The sequence below is a fragment of the Lactuca sativa genome, chromosome 3 (assembly GCF_002870075.4).
Source record: "Lactuca sativa cultivar Salinas chromosome 3, Lsat_Salinas_v11, whole genome shotgun sequence".
NCBI classification, from domain to species: domain Eukaryota; kingdom Viridiplantae; phylum Streptophyta; class Magnoliopsida; order Asterales; family Asteraceae; genus Lactuca; species Lactuca sativa.
Genome location: NC_056625.2, coordinates 106,581,559 through 106,599,411, shown reverse-complemented (window position 1 = coordinate 106,599,411; position 17,853 = coordinate 106,581,559). Strand labels below are relative to the sequence as shown.

Below are 17,853 nucleotides of genomic sequence, written 5' to 3'. Positions count from 1 at the left end.
CTTCAATAATTCTCAAGAATACCTTAGTGTTTTGGACTGAAAGCACACTCCTTTGCCTCCAAATCGTGAGTACCTTCCTCCTATACTTGTATCTAGTTAGGATTCTTGTTATGGACTTGAAATCGTCACTTTATCAAAGAACAAAGGTGTTTACGGTCTAAGTGTATCTCCTTAGACCGTAAAACCTAATGAAAGGCGCATTAGAGACCTTAAACCCTCCTAAAGCCTAGAATGGAACTTAGAACCCTTCAAAATGCTTGGAAATCATCCTATGCACAAAAGGATGCGAGTTTACGGTGGTAAACTCACTAGACCGTAAACCTGATGACTATAAGGTCATAGGACCGTAACCACATGGGACCGTGAACCCATTGGACCATAAACCGTTGGACCGCAAACTCACTTGGTCATGCCATTTGGACCGTAAACTCTTTAGGGTGGCCATACACCCTAAGTGTGCAATCATATGTGATTGTATCCCTTAAATCTAAGAGTTTCCTAGTCTATTAGGGTGTTATCCCTTATAATTAGTTGTTTATACACTAATCAAATACACATACATGTCATTATATGTTTATTAGGATCTTTGTGTGCTCAAGGTTTCACCTGACACTCTACATCCTTTTTCCAAACATACTTCCGTATCACTCACTACAGGTGAGTTCATACCCCTTAATCTACCTTTTAAATGATTTTAAATGCTTTTATGGGGGGGGGGGGGAATACTAGTTGAAACATTATAGTTATTATATCAATCACATGTGATTAATAACTATCAAACAAATGGATTTGCTATAATTTAGCTGTTTTATCAAACAAACTACTTTAAAATGTTTATCAAACTCTTTTACATGTTAAACTCTTTATCAAACTTGTTCTTGCCAAACCTTTTCTTTAAACTCTTTTAAACTTATATATTGTCAAAACCGTGTCTAATGCATATATAGTTATATAAGTAAGGTTAGAAGGACTTAGGACTGATAACTCACTTTATTTCATGTTCCTTGTTTGGTTGTGGACTTAGAGGACCCTGTTATTTGTCCGAGTGCCATTTGATCCTTAGTATATATTATGTATATATTTATAAGACATAAAAGCTTTTGTCTCAATTTAATACACTCAGTTATACAAACAACCTCACTAGTAAACTATAATAGGTATAGTTTAGGAAGTCACTATTCACTATTTTTAGTACAATGAAACATACAAAGAGTCATCTCATACATGAGTCAATACATACTATAAAGAGAAACAGATAGAGAATACTATAACGAGAAACAAATAGAAAATACTATAACGAGGAACAATACATACTATACACTATACAAGAGAACATACTATGATGAGAAACAAAGAGAACATACTACATACTAGACAGAGAGAACATACATTACACTAGTACATACAATACATATACAAGAATACTATAACATAAATGTGAGCCACGGTTTCGGGGCATGGCATCACCTGCCATGGCTCATTTTGTATCCAGAGTCTCCTAGAGGGAGAGCGTGAATTTGTGTATAGATCTATACTGGATTGACTATCCGACACCTTGCTGTTCGCTACAGTGGGACTTGCAAGTCTACGGGTGCCAAATTTCATTTCTTCCGACATCTTTCATCATCGTGTTTTTAGTCGATAGTATGGTACAATCATATCACATTATACTTTAATTAATAACCGGTTTAAGGTAGTTAGTACAACAATAGTTACCATAATACAACACTACAATACTTTATTATTTTCCCATTGCATTCACCTTGTGATCTTCTCACATAAACGGTAATGTAAAAACTATATGTTTGGTTAATGATAGTTACATTTGGGAAAATGCACACTTTTATACAAAACAAACATACATAACATTTGATGCCTTAGTAGAAGGCTACGTTTAGTAGAAAATATATGATTTTCTAAGAGATACAAACATTTACTACAAATATTTACAAACTTATACATCAAACACTTACAAACATTTTCATACAAACAATGACACTAAAATGCTTATGAACTCACCAGCTTTAAAGCTGATCAACTCTTTCAAAATAACTTGTATTCTCAGGTCATCAGTTGACAGGTACCGATGCCAGGTTTTGAGAAGATGGAGCTCGTTCAAGACTCATCTCTTATTTTGATTTACATTTTTGGCGTCTTATAAACTTCACAGAACACACTTGTATTAAATTATATTATTAATGAAATGGATGATGTTGTTGTTTGTTTACTATTATGCTTTGTTGTGATACTGTATATGACGTCCTCCGCCCCCGAACGTTTCCGCCGTTCCAGTTTTGGGGTGTGACAACATGTAATGTGACACTTGAAGAATCGTTTTTATCGTTGTCGCCACGAAATGATAACAAAGAGAATGGGTGGAGAGATGATGAGATGTTAGGATTTATGTAATGTTTTGTTAGAATTATAACATATTTTGGAATTAATGTTTGGATTAACATTTTGGGATGCTGTATTATTATATTATTAATGTTTGTATGTATTTTTCTGCAATTAATATTTAGTAGCACTTTTCATAGCATTTTTTCTGTGTTTGGAAGGTGCGGTTAAAAAACAAAAAACAAATAACGACTATTAGTTGCATTAGTGGCGACGGGCTATTACCAGCGACACAAGGCAATGACAACGACAACTAGAACATTAGCGACGAACCATCAACGACGACTGTTTAGCAACGACATGTTGCCATTAAAGGTATTAGCGGCGAAGCCGTTAACTTTAACAGCGATAGACATTGTCACCAAAGGCTGTGTTTCTTGTAGTGTTAAATATCTCAAATTTTATTAAATTTGAATAGCCATATATGTAAGTATACCCATAATTAATTAGGTACTAAATAAATATATTAACCTTATCACATATAGTGTGTCTAAAAGATTATGAACACATCCATATTCATTTGCACCCTTATATTTTGGAATGTGGGGTTACTTATAGGTAAGCCTTCTTTCTTGCTTCTATAATTGAATGTTCATTGATAATGCATGGGATCAGATTTAGGTGTCAAGTAGGGTTATGCATGTTTCTGACCAATTTGGGAATGCCAGTGCTATTAATTAATTATTGTTTTCTCTTGCATTTTATAGGCTAAAAATAATTTTAAACTAATTATATACGTATTTTTTTTAAAAATTTAATTATTGTTGTGCATTTGTCATATATTCCTTTAGAAAAATACGTTCCCTACCACATTTTGAGGTCAAAACTAGTTTGTGAATGCATATATTTCCATTAATTGCACATATTTCAATGTTTGAATATCTTTCAGAATATCTATGCTGCTTCACATGGAATTCGACATGTAAACCCCACAAGGCCAGACCTATATACGCTCAAGCTCAAGTATGTATGCACTATATAGTATACACACACCTGCGAGTTTATGTTCAGGGTTCTTTTATAGTCTACAAACAAATTCTTTTATTATTGTATTACGTACCAAAATATTTTTAAGACCAATGCATACACTACTGTTTCTCAGATTCCTGGATCTGCCTAGCTATATATGCGACCCCCACAATCTCTTTGTCTTTAAATAAGGCAAGAGTAACATGGACATGGAACCACTTGGGAGCTGTTTTAGTAGAAACCAAGTGTTAGTATGTGGTTAGTAGTTCATGCCACTTGTTGACAATGATGGTTCTATGCACAATTGGCCATTTTCAAGAGTAACATAGGAGGACCCAAATATGTCAAGGTTTAAATTTTGCATTTTCCGTACAACAGTTTATGGTACCATGGGCTAGCTAGCTCGACCTTTTGTACGTTAGTCATTGATGTCACGAACCATCGCTATAGTGACTACATGAAGTCTTAGATAACTGAAACTAGAACTGTTCATATGGTAATTAATGACAAGTGGCTAGTGGTTATCTCAAACGTGAGTGTTACAAATGAACGGGAAAATTTGGACAGACGAATTCAACCTCATGAGTCATGACATACTTTTATTATTACCATTTGCACGAACTTATATCTAAAAGATGTCATATGAAATGCGTTCACCGTAAAATAGGTGTGATTTTGAGTGTACTTTGAAATTATGGTATCGATATTTTAATGTGCTACATTGTCGATATAGGTATCCTATCGTTATGAATATGGGTAAATATGATGTATTGTGAAAAATTAGATATATGTTTTAAGGCTTATTTTACAGAGCTACAGGCATCGAATAAATAAACATGATTTTAGGTTAATCTAAGGTTTCCAGCCTAAGTGTAGCAGCGGATATTTTGTGTTCGTTAGAAAAGGCACAACTAAGGAATATATATGAATCTATTAGAAGAAAAATTAAAAAACAAAATTTTTAAATGAAAATCTCTTAAAAATATGCATAATAATAATAATAATAATAATAATAATAATAATTATTATTATTATTATTATTATTATTATTATTATTATTATTATAAAGGTGAAATCGTAGAAAAGACTAAACTGTAAAATAAAACTAAACTCATAAAAACATATTAAAATAATTTGTAATTTGGTTTTACAAAATGTTGGAAATAGAAAGTTGTAAAAGAATACAAAAGTAGAGCTATGATGAAAAGGGAAAAAGGGGTGAAACACCCTATGTACCTAGACGCAAACACCTTACACTACTATGCAAGCAGGCACCACACCCTATTGGTAATGGGTGGAGCAGTTTGGGATGGTCCACAGCCTTATATTTATTTAGGAGGGTAACTATCTTTTATCCGTGTTCATATATTGACAACTTCTTTTTCTTTTTTGTACATAATAAAGCAACTAACTTGTTTTAACTGTTTAAATTGCACCAATATTACCGGTTAATACCTGTTTTAACCGGTAACTCAAAAGGAAAATGAATTAGGAGGGTAACTACCTCTTATCCGTGTTCACATGTTGACAACTTCTTATTTTTTAAGAAAGCAACTAACTTGTTTTAACTATGTAACATCCCAAAAATCATGACCAAAAATTGCGTTTTTAATTTAATACTAAAACCATAATTGTCAAACCATTAATTTAATACTCCGACATCGGGCCCCGCCCGGCATCAGACCCTGCCTGGAATCGAGCCTCGCTCGGTATACATGTTTGTCTCTCTTAGGCCCCGCCTGTCTCCAAGCCCCGCCCGCTAAACACATACAATCATATAACATACTAACACATAAAGAAACATACTCTACTATATCTCTGTACTAAGAAACATACTCTGCTAATAATGAGATACGAAACATCGTCCGTACTCAGCTACTGATGAGATATGAGACCTCGCCCACACTCACCTCCTTACCAGGCACATACAAGTATCACACAGACAACAAGTATAATCTAACATGCAAACATTCCTTGGGCACCTGCCCGACATCGGACCTTGGTCTGGAATAACATACTAGCATACAATGCCTAGGGCTAACCCCCAGGTCTTCCTACTCATAGACTACATGGGCTGACATTGTGGCCTTAGACCCATTCACACAGTGAGGTGACTCACCTTGCACTGCTGAAGCCCTGGCTGGAACTAGTTGAGTACGGACGAAGTTCCGTATCTCATTATTAGCAGAGTATTTTTCTTAGGACAGGGATACGGTAGAGTATGTTTCTTTATGTGTTAGCATGTTATATGATTGCATGTGTTTAGTGGACGGGGCCTAAGAGAGACAGATCTGTATACCTAGTGGGCTCGATGCCAGACGTGGCCTGATGCTGGGCGGAACCCGATGCCGGAGTATTAAATTAATGGGTTGACAATTATGGTTTTAGTATTAAATTAAAAACGAATTTTGTTCATGATTTTTGGGATGTTACACAGTTAAAACAAGTTAGTTGCTTTCTTTTGTACAAAAAAATAAGAAGTTGTCAATATGTGAACACGGATAAGAGGTAGTTACCCTCCTAAGTCATTTTCCCTTTGAGTTACCGGTTAAAACATGTATTAACCGGTAATATTGGTGTAATTTAAACAGTTAAAACAAGTTAGTTGCTTTATTATGTACAAAAAAGAAGAACTTGCCAATATGTGAACACGGATAAAAGATAGTTACCATCCTAAGTCATTTTCCTTATTTATATATACTTTATGTTATATTAGTATAGAAAATAAAATTATGAATATATAACATTCCAAAAATATAACAAATTTTTTTGTTTTTAAAACTATTCTAAAATCTATAAATTACACAAAATATAGTTTCAAAATTAGAACCACGATTTAGAGTATCCCAAAATCATAATTTAAATAAAAATTTCAAATGATGTGCACAATCATTCATTCGTCTTGTCCCTGTTCTCTGATGACCCTGAAAACATAAAACCAAACTGTAAATCAAAGCTTAACGAGTTTATTCCCAAATACCCCACACACTACTAACAAGAACAATAAATGCAATAGGGTTTGTTGGTCCATGACCTCAACCCAACTGTCTAGAGTTTGTTGGCTTACAACCTCAACTCAAGAATCTTAGGTTTGTTGGTCTACCGAACAAAGCAATACACCTCAAACTCTCCCATCCATGGTTTGTTGGCCTCCCGCCTCAACCCAACCACCAATATGTCGACAAATGCAATATATATATATATATATATATATATATATATATATATATATATATATATATATATATATATATATATATATATATATGTAATTGTTGGAATAATGTCTAAGGCTGCAACTATATTAGACAAGTATTTGACCCGGTTGTGCATGGTCCTTTTGGGTTGCCTTCACCATAGCAACTTGACAGGATGATTTACAATGAGAGAAGAAATATTATTAATATATTATGAGAATAATATAAGGAATAATAATATTATTATTTGATTAATATAAGTCATAAATTAATTAGGAATTAATTTGGTGACTTAAAGAGATTAATTGAATAAAGGGGCATAAACTATCAATTGAATGATAGTTGTATTTTGGGCTATAATCCCTTAAGGATAAAGGGGGACGGTTTTGAGGGCTTTGGATAGACCTTAAAATCGTCCAAGGCTTGTCATTAGGGTATTGGATTGCTTAGGGCCTAAGTTATCCAATTAGAGTTTTAAGGGTGAAACCCTAGGAGCCTTACAAGTATAAATAGACCCAAGGGGTTGATGAAATCGACACTCTTGCCTTTGGAAGAACCCTGGCCGATTTCTAGCTCCTCTCTCCTCTCTCTATAATCATCCTCTTGCTAGTTGGTGTTTGTAAGCCATTAGAGGAGTGACACTTGTGACTCTAAAGCTCCAAGGACAAGAAGATTCAAGCAAGTGATTCAAGGTAATCATCTAAATCTGATTTCTTATGTTATTATACTAGAATCATCATTAGAAGTCTTGGATTCAATGCATGTTCAATTAGAGAAACCTAGATCCAAGCATTAGGGTTTGTATATGCACATATGAATGTTCATATGGCTAAAACCCAAAAGTGGTATCAGAGCCTATATTGGTTTCTATTGAATTGATGCATTGGTTGCTTGTTTGTTGCTTGCAAAATTCGAATTTTGTGATTTTGCTTGATGAACTCGGCGAGTCCCATAGTGGACTCGGCGAGTCCATTGTGGTACTCGGCGAGTCCGAGCGTCAGAAAGAGCTAATTTCGGGATTTCTTGTTGTTTATCTTTTGGATACTTACCATAATCTTAATAGGTCAATATAAATCCGATTTAATGATATATTTGAGTATATTCTTGACCTAATTGAAGATAATTATCAATTAATGAAATATTAATTTCCTTATATGATAATTGATTAATTATTTTAATTAAATTGGTAAATTGTTTTGCAAGAAATAATTAAATAAATCAAATATGGATAATTATGTGATTAAATGTTAATTTAGATTATTTGTTATTTGATCCCCTATGTTTTGAAAAGTTTAAAAATGCTAGTCATACCGTTAGTAGGCTTCATTCATGAAGCCGATCTATAAGGTGGGTATAAGGTTGCTGCCTATAAAATGGCGCTTAATGGGTGTACACTCACACCCACCGCTTGCTTGATCGGTGGAGGGTCGTTAGCCGAACGGGTAGGATAGGGCAACCTCATCTCCTCATTAAAAGTATAATAGGAAATACAAAGTAACTACATGTTTTTCAAAAATTCCCAATCATAGTTACTTTAGGAAAAGTGAATTGATGCAATCCCATGAAATTACACTTTGCACCCTTGCTAAGAAGTTAGTGGAGCGTGTGTGGTTTACCGACACACTAATTGGTTCTAAGCAAAGGTGGCAAAGGGTGATTCATTATTTATCATAGTTCGGTGGAGCGTGTGTTTTTACCGGCACATCGAATAAGTGATTGTTACAATGAAGGCACCGTGTGAATTTGCATGGTAATTCACACCCACTTTGTGATCCTCGGTATCCCAGTCACAAACGAGAGGGGCATGTCGAGCTTTAAACATGCCATTGAAAAGTTCAATGAATCTCATCGAAACCTAGGAATTCTCAATACATTTAGAACTTAAAGTTATGTTTTCATGGTGGAGAATTAGTGAATCGTCATTCACTTACCTTCAAATTGTTTGCATGTTAGATTACGGCATCCCTTTTCTAATATGTAAATATTGTTGTTGGATCCTAGCCCTAATTTTTCTTATTGGGTGATAATTAGGGATTCAAATTCTAATCTATCTTTGTCCTTTCTATTTGTAGATGTCGAACGCGAACAACGCTGCTGGTAGCTCGTTCACATTGATGAGCCTTTGCCAAAAGGTGACTTTCGATGGGACGAACTTTAGTGAATGGATAAGATACATTCGCACGACTGCTCGCTACGAGGACAAGGAGTATGTCCTCGATGAGAAGCTCGAGAAAATCAACCCAGAAATCGCTACTCCGACTGAAATGACTGCTTTTGAGACTCATGAACATGATGCAACGAAGGTTCATTGCATCATGATAGCCACAATGAACACCGAATTCCAAAATTCCTATGAGGACATGTATCCGTATGAAATGCACCAAGACTTGTTGGAGAGATACCACCAGAACGCGAGGCAGGAACGTTACGAGATCTTCACTAACACGATCTCCGCTAAAATGGGTCATGGAGAATCTCTAACCGTGCACCTGCAAAAGATGCAAAGGTATGTCGATCGTCCACTACTAGAAAAAAGGCCTTTTACGACGCTCATTGCGCGTCGTAAAACGCTCAGACGACGCGCAAATGCGTGTCAAGGAAGGCCCTGTCATAAAGAGAGACGACGCGCTTTTGCGCGTCGTCTATAGACGACACGCAATTACGACGCGCATTTATGACGCGCATTTACGACGCGCGTTTACGACACGCAATGCGTATCAAGGAAGGCCCCGTCATAAAGGAAGACGACACGCATTCGCGTGTCGTAACCTTACGACGCGCGTGTTAATGACACGCAATGCGTATCAAGAAAGCCCCTGTCAAGAAAGGCCATGTCATAAATGAAGATGACACACATTTTTGCGTATCATAATTCTAAATGTTTTAAAAAAAAATATTATATTATTGATTTACTAATTTTCAAATTAAATAATACATTAAAAATCTCATAATACAAAATAAAATACCATAAGTAACAAAGATAATTCATTTCACTAATATGTCAAATACAAATAATTATTCCAATATTGAGTAATTGTAATAAAATAAATGAACTCAAGAGAAGTAGAATTTATATACAATCGCATTATCTAGCTTACTATGTGCTAACAACTCTCTAGGTGTTTGCTTTTGCTTGAGTTTTGTTTCCTCCAAAGCTTCTAGCCATGCCAAAGTATGAGTCTTGCTTTTGCTTGAGTCTTATGCATGTCCAAATCAAGTAAAACATTGCTAAATTATATTCATCAAGTCCTTGCTGTGAAGTCTTAGATAGATGCTTAACTGTAATATCCAATCCTTCTAGCAGGCCCTAGAGATCAACCTGCCAAAATAGTACACCAAATTAATCAGAAGCTGAGATGCTACCTATAGGACAATCCAAAAACACAATAAATCCATGGACTTACTGTGGATCAATAATTACATACACCAAAGTAATGAAAACAGATGTTTGTTGGCCACACAACACACATAACAAATGTAGCAGAAATGACACATACCTTCTTGGAACTGAATTGAAGTCACCACAGACGAACATTGGAATATCTGCACTTGCAATTATCTTTTCCAATCCTTTTAACAGTGTGTGAACCTTCAATTTTCACATTCATATAGTTTTTAAGTTATTAAACAAGAAGAAAAAGTGTATATATACAAACAACAAGAGACACTTATCTTCTTTGTTGTCATTTCTCTTCGACAAAATCTACACTAAAAAAATGTGCGCATGTATGTTAATGTCAAAATTCCTATGAGGGCAAAATGGTCATAATAATTTGGAACAATCCGGAAGAGTATTTTTGTCCGAGTGGAAAGTGAATCTTGATTTTATACATTTATATATATATATATATATATATATATATATATATATATATATATATATATATATATATACACACACACACAACACAACACAATATCAATGTATGTTAGTGTGTGTGCTAATAACCGAGAAGCTAAATAGCTTCCTAACATGGAAGATAACATGAAAGTAGCAAAAATGAAACCATGTGGAATGTCTTCACCATTTAGGCTTAAAGCAGGTGTCCATAGAAACACAAAAGTGTACATTGAACCCTCGAATAAAGATTGTATTGCACCCAATAATGCTATCTTTTCATCTGTTTTTACACAAAAAAAAAAAAAAACTATTAGGTCCAAATTTAGAAGGCAGAATGATATGTATGCATAATTACAAGATTGCCACTTTGGATTCTTCATGCTTCTCCTGTATATGTATGAGAGAGAGAGAGGGGGGAGAGAGAGACCTGATGCAATTGCAACAGCAGCACCCCTGAATTGGGTCATTAGATCTTTGCTTTCTGATGAGTCACCATAATTTTTAGTCCATGATGATATGATGATGGCCATTCCAATGGCAAGAAAGATTGAAGCTGCATCAAATGGAGCAACAGGTCCCATGGCCAATGAACCAACTAAAAGATTTCCAAATAAACCAGCTAAAATGGCAACCAGTCCATTCCCAAGAAATATTGCCTTAGAGAACGTAATTGATAGCCATTGTTGCTCAAAACCTCTCTATAGATGCATCAAAACAAGAGCATTAGAACCATACACAATATAAAGGGTGTATTTAGAAATGTAATATTATATCTCACCTTGTTGTGTTCAGCAACAAGCCATGATTCAAAGGCTGAAAAGAGGAGAGAGGTGGCAATCCCTCCCAATATACGCCACACCATTAGAATTCTGTACTGAGGTGAATGCTTGGTGATGCAACTCAGAATGTAGGTTATGCAGTAAGTAATTGAAGCTCTTTTTCCTTCTCCTTGTCCTTCACAACCCCATTTTTAACAAGTTCTTGCTCTTCTAAGGTTGTTTTCTTTGAATTTTGATCCTTAATTTTCACCTTTGATTCAGGTTCCTTTCGTGACAGATCTGGTAAACTTTTCCTCACTACATATTACATAACAAGATTTCTAAGCATCTATCTCACTAACAGTTGAGTAAGGAAAACTGAAATTTGCTTTGTACTTTATTTTTTACCCATAGCAGCAACCTACTTACATACGTACGTCTCCTTACCAATAATAGCAATGTATTTGATTATTATTTTTTACTTATAATAACACTTATAAGTTATACCTACCATAATAGCAATGTACTTGATTTTTACCCAAAATGGCAATGTTGCATTTTCTACATATATATACAAGCATTTTAAGTTATCTACTACATAATACTACTATCTGTAAAGAAAATATAAGTTTGTTGCTACTAAAAACAAGCTATCAAGATTAAAATCCAACATTGCTATATTGTTATTATGGGTAAAAATACAGTACAATGCCTATATTGGTAGAAAGAGTATAGTATGTTGTAATTTCTTGCAATATGCCCTTAAAAAGAAGGGAAAAAAGTACAGCAGAAGTACTTGGAGGTCTATTTTTGGCCTTTGCAACACGTCAATTTGCTTTTCCATCATCAGAACTGCTACTTCCACTTTCTGTTTCATTTGAACTCCCAAAGCTCCTAAAGTAAGTCCACTTTTACAAGTTACAAATACAATATTATATGAAAAGAGATTTAAGTTATATATATATATATATATATATATATATATATATATATATATATATATATATATATATATATATATATATATATATATATATATATCAAAAGCAACTATTTGGACCTTCTTTTTGATCTTTTGCCAGACAACCGTCTCTTTTCTTTCCGTCTGTTCTTACGCTGTTTGACTTCTTTCTTTGTTGATCTCTTCTTCCTCCTGTTACCACCAGCAGATGAACTTGAAGAATCGGAATCAGCTTCTTTCTTTCCGTTTGTTCTTACTTCACAGTTTTTTTCTTTTTACCTATAAAGAAAATGTAACAATAAATTATATAATCAAATAAATGTTATTCATGGTTAATAAATAACAACAACAATACCTTTTACGGGTTCCACCACATTATTGTTCTTATCTTCAATAACTTCGCCAAAATCCACAATTTTTACCACACCAGAAGGTTTTCCATCATTTGTTCCAGATCTTATCACAGTAACACTACATATAGTATGAATAACATGTTAACTAGTTTCATTTACATCTCAATATTACTAAATGTGTGTTGCTCCACAATATACTAATTTGGAGATTTTACAAAACAAGATAAGGATAAAGGTCTCAACCATTTAAATCAACTTCTCCCCAGTTTTTCCCACTAATAGAAAGCTGTTTCTTTTCTGTTGTTAACCCACAGGAGTTCTGGATAAAGTTGGTCAGGCTAATAACATCCTGTAATATAATAAAATAGAAAACTATGATAAGGAAAAAGATGTTTGATATGTAATAAAGATACATGCATGAATCACCATGAAAAGCTACCTGATCACGAAAACCAATGAACTTGTACTTCAAACCATCTTTTATTCTAACAGCAAGCTGATTAGTCCATGGAACTTTCATCCATGTAAGACCAGAAATATCAGATTTATCAACTTCAACAGCCATAGGGTTGTCTTCAACATCCTCCCCTATTGTGTTCAACATCCTACCCAATAAAAGTGAGTCCAACTTCTGTAGAGTTCTTCCCAGCCATATCTGTAACGTACGTTTGTGATGACTGTATCAGTACAGATGATGTACACGTATATGTCCAGCTGGCAAAGTAATATAGGATAATGATGAATGTATATGAAGGGTATCTTAGTAATCTTACCTCCACACCACGACTCATCTCTTGTATAGCTGATAGCACTGGTAAGCTATCCAGAAGTTGGAGGTACTCAGACAAGACCTGGAATGTCTGTACATAAAAAGATTGTATATTTATTATTTACAATGCTATGATAAAAAGAAATTCTAATATTAATATATATATATATATATATATATATATATATATATATATATAAGGGGAGCTGATAATTCCACATCTTTTTATACATCCATGGATTTTTAAAGTAAATTGACAGTTATGCCCTTCATCATCTATCTTTAGAATGCAATTAATTTATTCAAAGGATGCATACGCTTTATTTTTGATAAACCATTACACCAAATAAACTCATTCCTCATCTCACAGTGCTAGAGATCCCCTTGAACCACAATCTCCAACAGAATCCTATCACCTGTGACCATCATTTTCACCTACATATGCTCTTTTCCTAATGCATTTCTAGTAATTGACAAAATACTTGACTATCTACACTTGATGTTACCTGCTTCTCTAAAAACATTTAAAAACAAAAGTTCACTACATTTAGAAGTGATTCTTGTCTCTAATCTTGCATATTAGAGAAAATAATCAATCTGAGTTTTCATGTGATTAGTGGCTGCATCTGTTCTGGACTTGGGGCATCTGTTCCAACTGAGCAATTGTTCAGAAGACTTATAATCACACTTTTGATACCCTTGATTTTGGGGAAGGTAACACCTTTTATTGTCACTTTTTAAGGCCCATACAATATCACAGTTTTTAGTCATTCTGTGTAAATATCATGCCTTTTCTTAGAACCATAGCAATTTTCCCCCCACATATGAAACAGGGGCATCTGCTAAAAACGAGAAAATTTTGTGATGCTTCTCAAACTATATCCATAATACATCTCAACAACATAAAGATTTCAGAATCAGGGATTGATGGTTACCTTACCCTATGCTTCTTACTTTTTTTTGTATCTCGTCCAAAGAATTAATGTGGATTGCATCTGTTTGTTACATGGTGTTTCACAAGTGTTGAGATTAAAAAAGTAATTGTTGGTTTCGTTTGACAGGCTTTTCGGGAATCCTTTAAAGGTGATATTTCTTTTGTCTATATAATTTACGAGTTGTTGGGATATTCTGATTTAAGAACCGGAACCATAGAACCTAGTATGTCTAAATCGATATCCATTCAGCTTGATAATACCAATTTCAATTTCAATTTCATGTACTCTATTGTTTACTGATCCAGATCCACTTATGATGATGACATGTTAAAAGCCATGTCTCTAAGGGATTGAAGAAACGAGCATCATACCAAAATCTACAAACAAAACTAATAAAAGATAGAGATTGTAACACACCTCGAGAAGTGAACAATTGACCGTCTGATTGAATTCATCAAATCTTCCTTGTCGTTCTCAGATGAAGTGTATTAGGTCAAAAGCTTGAATTCCAATCGTCGCCATAGTCGTCGGCATTGGGCGGTGAATCGCCATAGGATAGCCATGTCAGGATTTGGGTTGATGGGTCGTTCGACAAGAAGGTAATAGCCACGCTCTGCGTAGGGTCAAGGAGCAGAACGACGATAAGAGGGAGTACTGATGATATTTACCTGCGTAGGGTTAAGGAGAAGAACGACGAGAATAAATGGCATGTATGATGATACGATGAGCACAGAGACCACGATGGAGGCGTAAGAGCCTAAGACGACGACGGTGAGCAGAGCGATGCGATAGAGGCGGGACTATGGAAGGAAGGATGTGAAAGCATAAAAGGCATGACTTAGGGTTCTGGTGGGTTTGCTAAAATTTAAGGGCCGGATTGAGTGAATTAAAGTGAAGTATGGATTCAGATTTTAAGGTTCAATGGTGGTGGAGGTGGCGGTGGCGATTAGGGTTTACAGAGAGAAGGAAGGAGTGAATGAAGGGTTATATTGATGAGAGAGGGTAGAAGCGGGATTCTTCAAAATTTTAGAATTTCACGATTTCGTTTTCCCCCTTTAAAAACGCGCGTTTAAGAAAAAATATAAAGCGACATTTGAAGAGGTCACACGTTTAAGATAAGCGCCCTCCGTGTTTGTATTTTTTTTCTTTTCTAACACTTATTTCAGGGCACGCACAAATGCGTGTCCACTATCCTTAAATTTTTTGAAGAGATGATACTTTTTTAATGTCACTCTCTAATGCGTAACATAAATCAAAGAGCGTCGTGTTTTGCGCGTCGTAAAAGGCTGTTTTTCTAGTAGTGGTCTTTGCAAGTTGAATGTTGATTTTGGGGAAGACTTGGCTATCGACATGGTGCTTCACTCCTTGCCTCCGTGTTACAATCAATTTAGGATGACCTACCACATGAACAAGGAAGAGGTCACCCTAAGTAAGCTCCAAGGTCTCCTTAGGGTTGCTGAGAGCAACCTCAAGGACATGTCTGTTGCACCCACTCCCAATCCACCCGCTGCTCCTGTTTTGGCCATTGGGCAAGGAAGAGGCAAGAAGAGGATGGCTCCGTCTAAGAGCCACCGCAAGGGAAAGTCCCGAGATGGTTCCTCTTCTAGTGGGACCAAAGTTGATCCCGCTAAGCTTAACCCTAACCCAAAGGAGGCAAAATGCCACCACTGCCATAAAATAGGGCATTGGAAGAGAAGCTGCCCAGACTACCTGCAAGCCATCAGGGAAGGAAAGATCAAGCCGTCTTTCGCAGGTATATACACAATTAAATCTAATGATTCATCTCATGCTATTTCTTGGGTACTAGATACCAGGTGTGGTTACCACATTTGTTCTGAATTGCAGGTACTAAAAAGAAATAGGGATGTGGAGCATGGAAGAATAAATCTAATCATGGGGAACAGAAGATTGTTGCCTATGACCAAGATTGGAGTGTATTCTCTAGTGCTTAGGAATGGTTTATGTTTAGATTTGAACAATTGTTGCTATTCTCCAGAAATGGCAAGAAACATCATTTCATTTCATGGTTTGTTTAGACAAGGATTTAGATTTTCTTTTAATAATGAGAATGGTTCTATTTATGCTTATCTAAATGGTGTCTTATATTTTGAAGCAATACCATGTAATGGAATATATGAAACTGTTATGATTGTAGATAACCTAGGAAATGATGTTTTATGCATGGATTCTTCCAATAGTATGGATAGAGCATCCTTGTGGCATTGTCGTCTTGGACATGTCAACAAGAAGCGCATAGCCCAACTCCAAAAGGATGGAGTGTTGGAGTCATTCGACCTTAGGGAAGATGACACATGCGAGTCTTGTTTACTTGGAAAGATGACCAAGTCACCCTTCACTAGCACATGTGAAAAGGGTGAGGGTCTATTGGACCTCATACATACCGATGTATGTGGACCGTTTAGATCAACCACACAGGATGGGAACCGCTTCTATGTGAATTTTACTGATGACTATATTAGATATGGGTATATCTACTTAATCAAGCAAAAGTCAGAAACGTTTCAAAAGTTCAAAGAGTTCAAGAATGAAGTGGAGAATCAATTGGGCAGGAAAATCAAGATGCTTCGATCCGATCGAGGAGGAGAGTACCTAAGTCTTGAATTCCACGACTATCTCAAGGAGTGTGGAATAGTTTCACAATTGACGCCACCTAGGACACCGCAGTTGAATGGTGTGGCAGAAAGGTGTAATCGAACCTTGTTAGACATGGTCCGCTCTATGATGAGTCGTGCTTCACTACCTATCTCATTCTGGGGGTATGCCTTAGAGACTGCCGCCCATATCCTTAACCGAGTGCCTACTAAGAAGGTTACCAAAACACCTCACGAGATGTGGACAGGGAAAGTCCCTCGTTATCACATATCAAGGTTTGGGGTTGCGAGGCTTTCGTAAGACGAGATACTCACGACAAGATCGAACCTCGTAGTGAGCGATGTATTTTCATCGGCTACCCGCAGAAATCCTTTGGATATCTCTTCTATAGACCGAAGGACAATGTTGTCTTTGTTGTGAGGAGAGGAGTTTTCCGAGAGTGAGAACTCATAAGCCAAGGAGACAGTGGGAGGCAAATCGAGCTTGAAGAGATTCAAGAGTCGATTGTTGAAGGAACCTCTATCGCTGGCGCTCAACCCGAGGAGGAAACTCCGGTTGAACCGATTGACGAGTCATTACCTCTTAGATGTTCCGAAAAAGTTAGAGTTCAACCCCAGTTTTATGGTTTTCATATTACTACCGAAAGGGACACGTATATTAGTGATAGTACACTAATAAATCTAGATGAACCTAATAGCTATAAGGAAGCCATGGCAGGCCCGGAGTCTGCGAAATGGAAAGAAGCAATGGACAGCGAGATCCAATCCATGTATGACAACCAAGTTTGGAATTTGGTTGATAATGTGCCCGGACGTAAGACCGTTGGGTGCAAATGGATCTTCAAGAAGAAGACCGACGTGGATGGAAACGTACACACGTATAAGGCGCGATTGGTTGCAAAGGGATTTAGTCAAACTCCCGGAGTTGACTTTGATGAGACCTTCTCACCAATTGCGAAGATAAAATCTATTAGAGTGATGCTAGCAATTGCTGCATTTCATGATTATGAGATTTGGCAAATGGATGTCAAGACCGCTTTCCTTAATGGGAAGTTGGCTGA

At 35.9% G+C, this 17,853-nt stretch overlaps 1 protein-coding gene across 1 annotated transcript; it reads right to left on the bottom strand.

Annotated features, from left to right (window-relative positions):
* Positions 1-10,246: 10,246 nt before the first annotated feature.
* Positions 10,247-11,096, bottom strand: LOC128132807 (uncharacterized; the record flags this gene model as incomplete). Its single annotated transcript, XM_052769784.1, has 3 exons — positions 10,247-10,271; positions 10,459-10,684; positions 10,832-11,096. Coding segments are annotated over 3 exons (516 nt in total), but the record flags the coding sequence as incomplete, so codon positions are not given.
* Between the last annotated feature and the right edge of the window lie 6,757 nt (positions 11,097-17,853).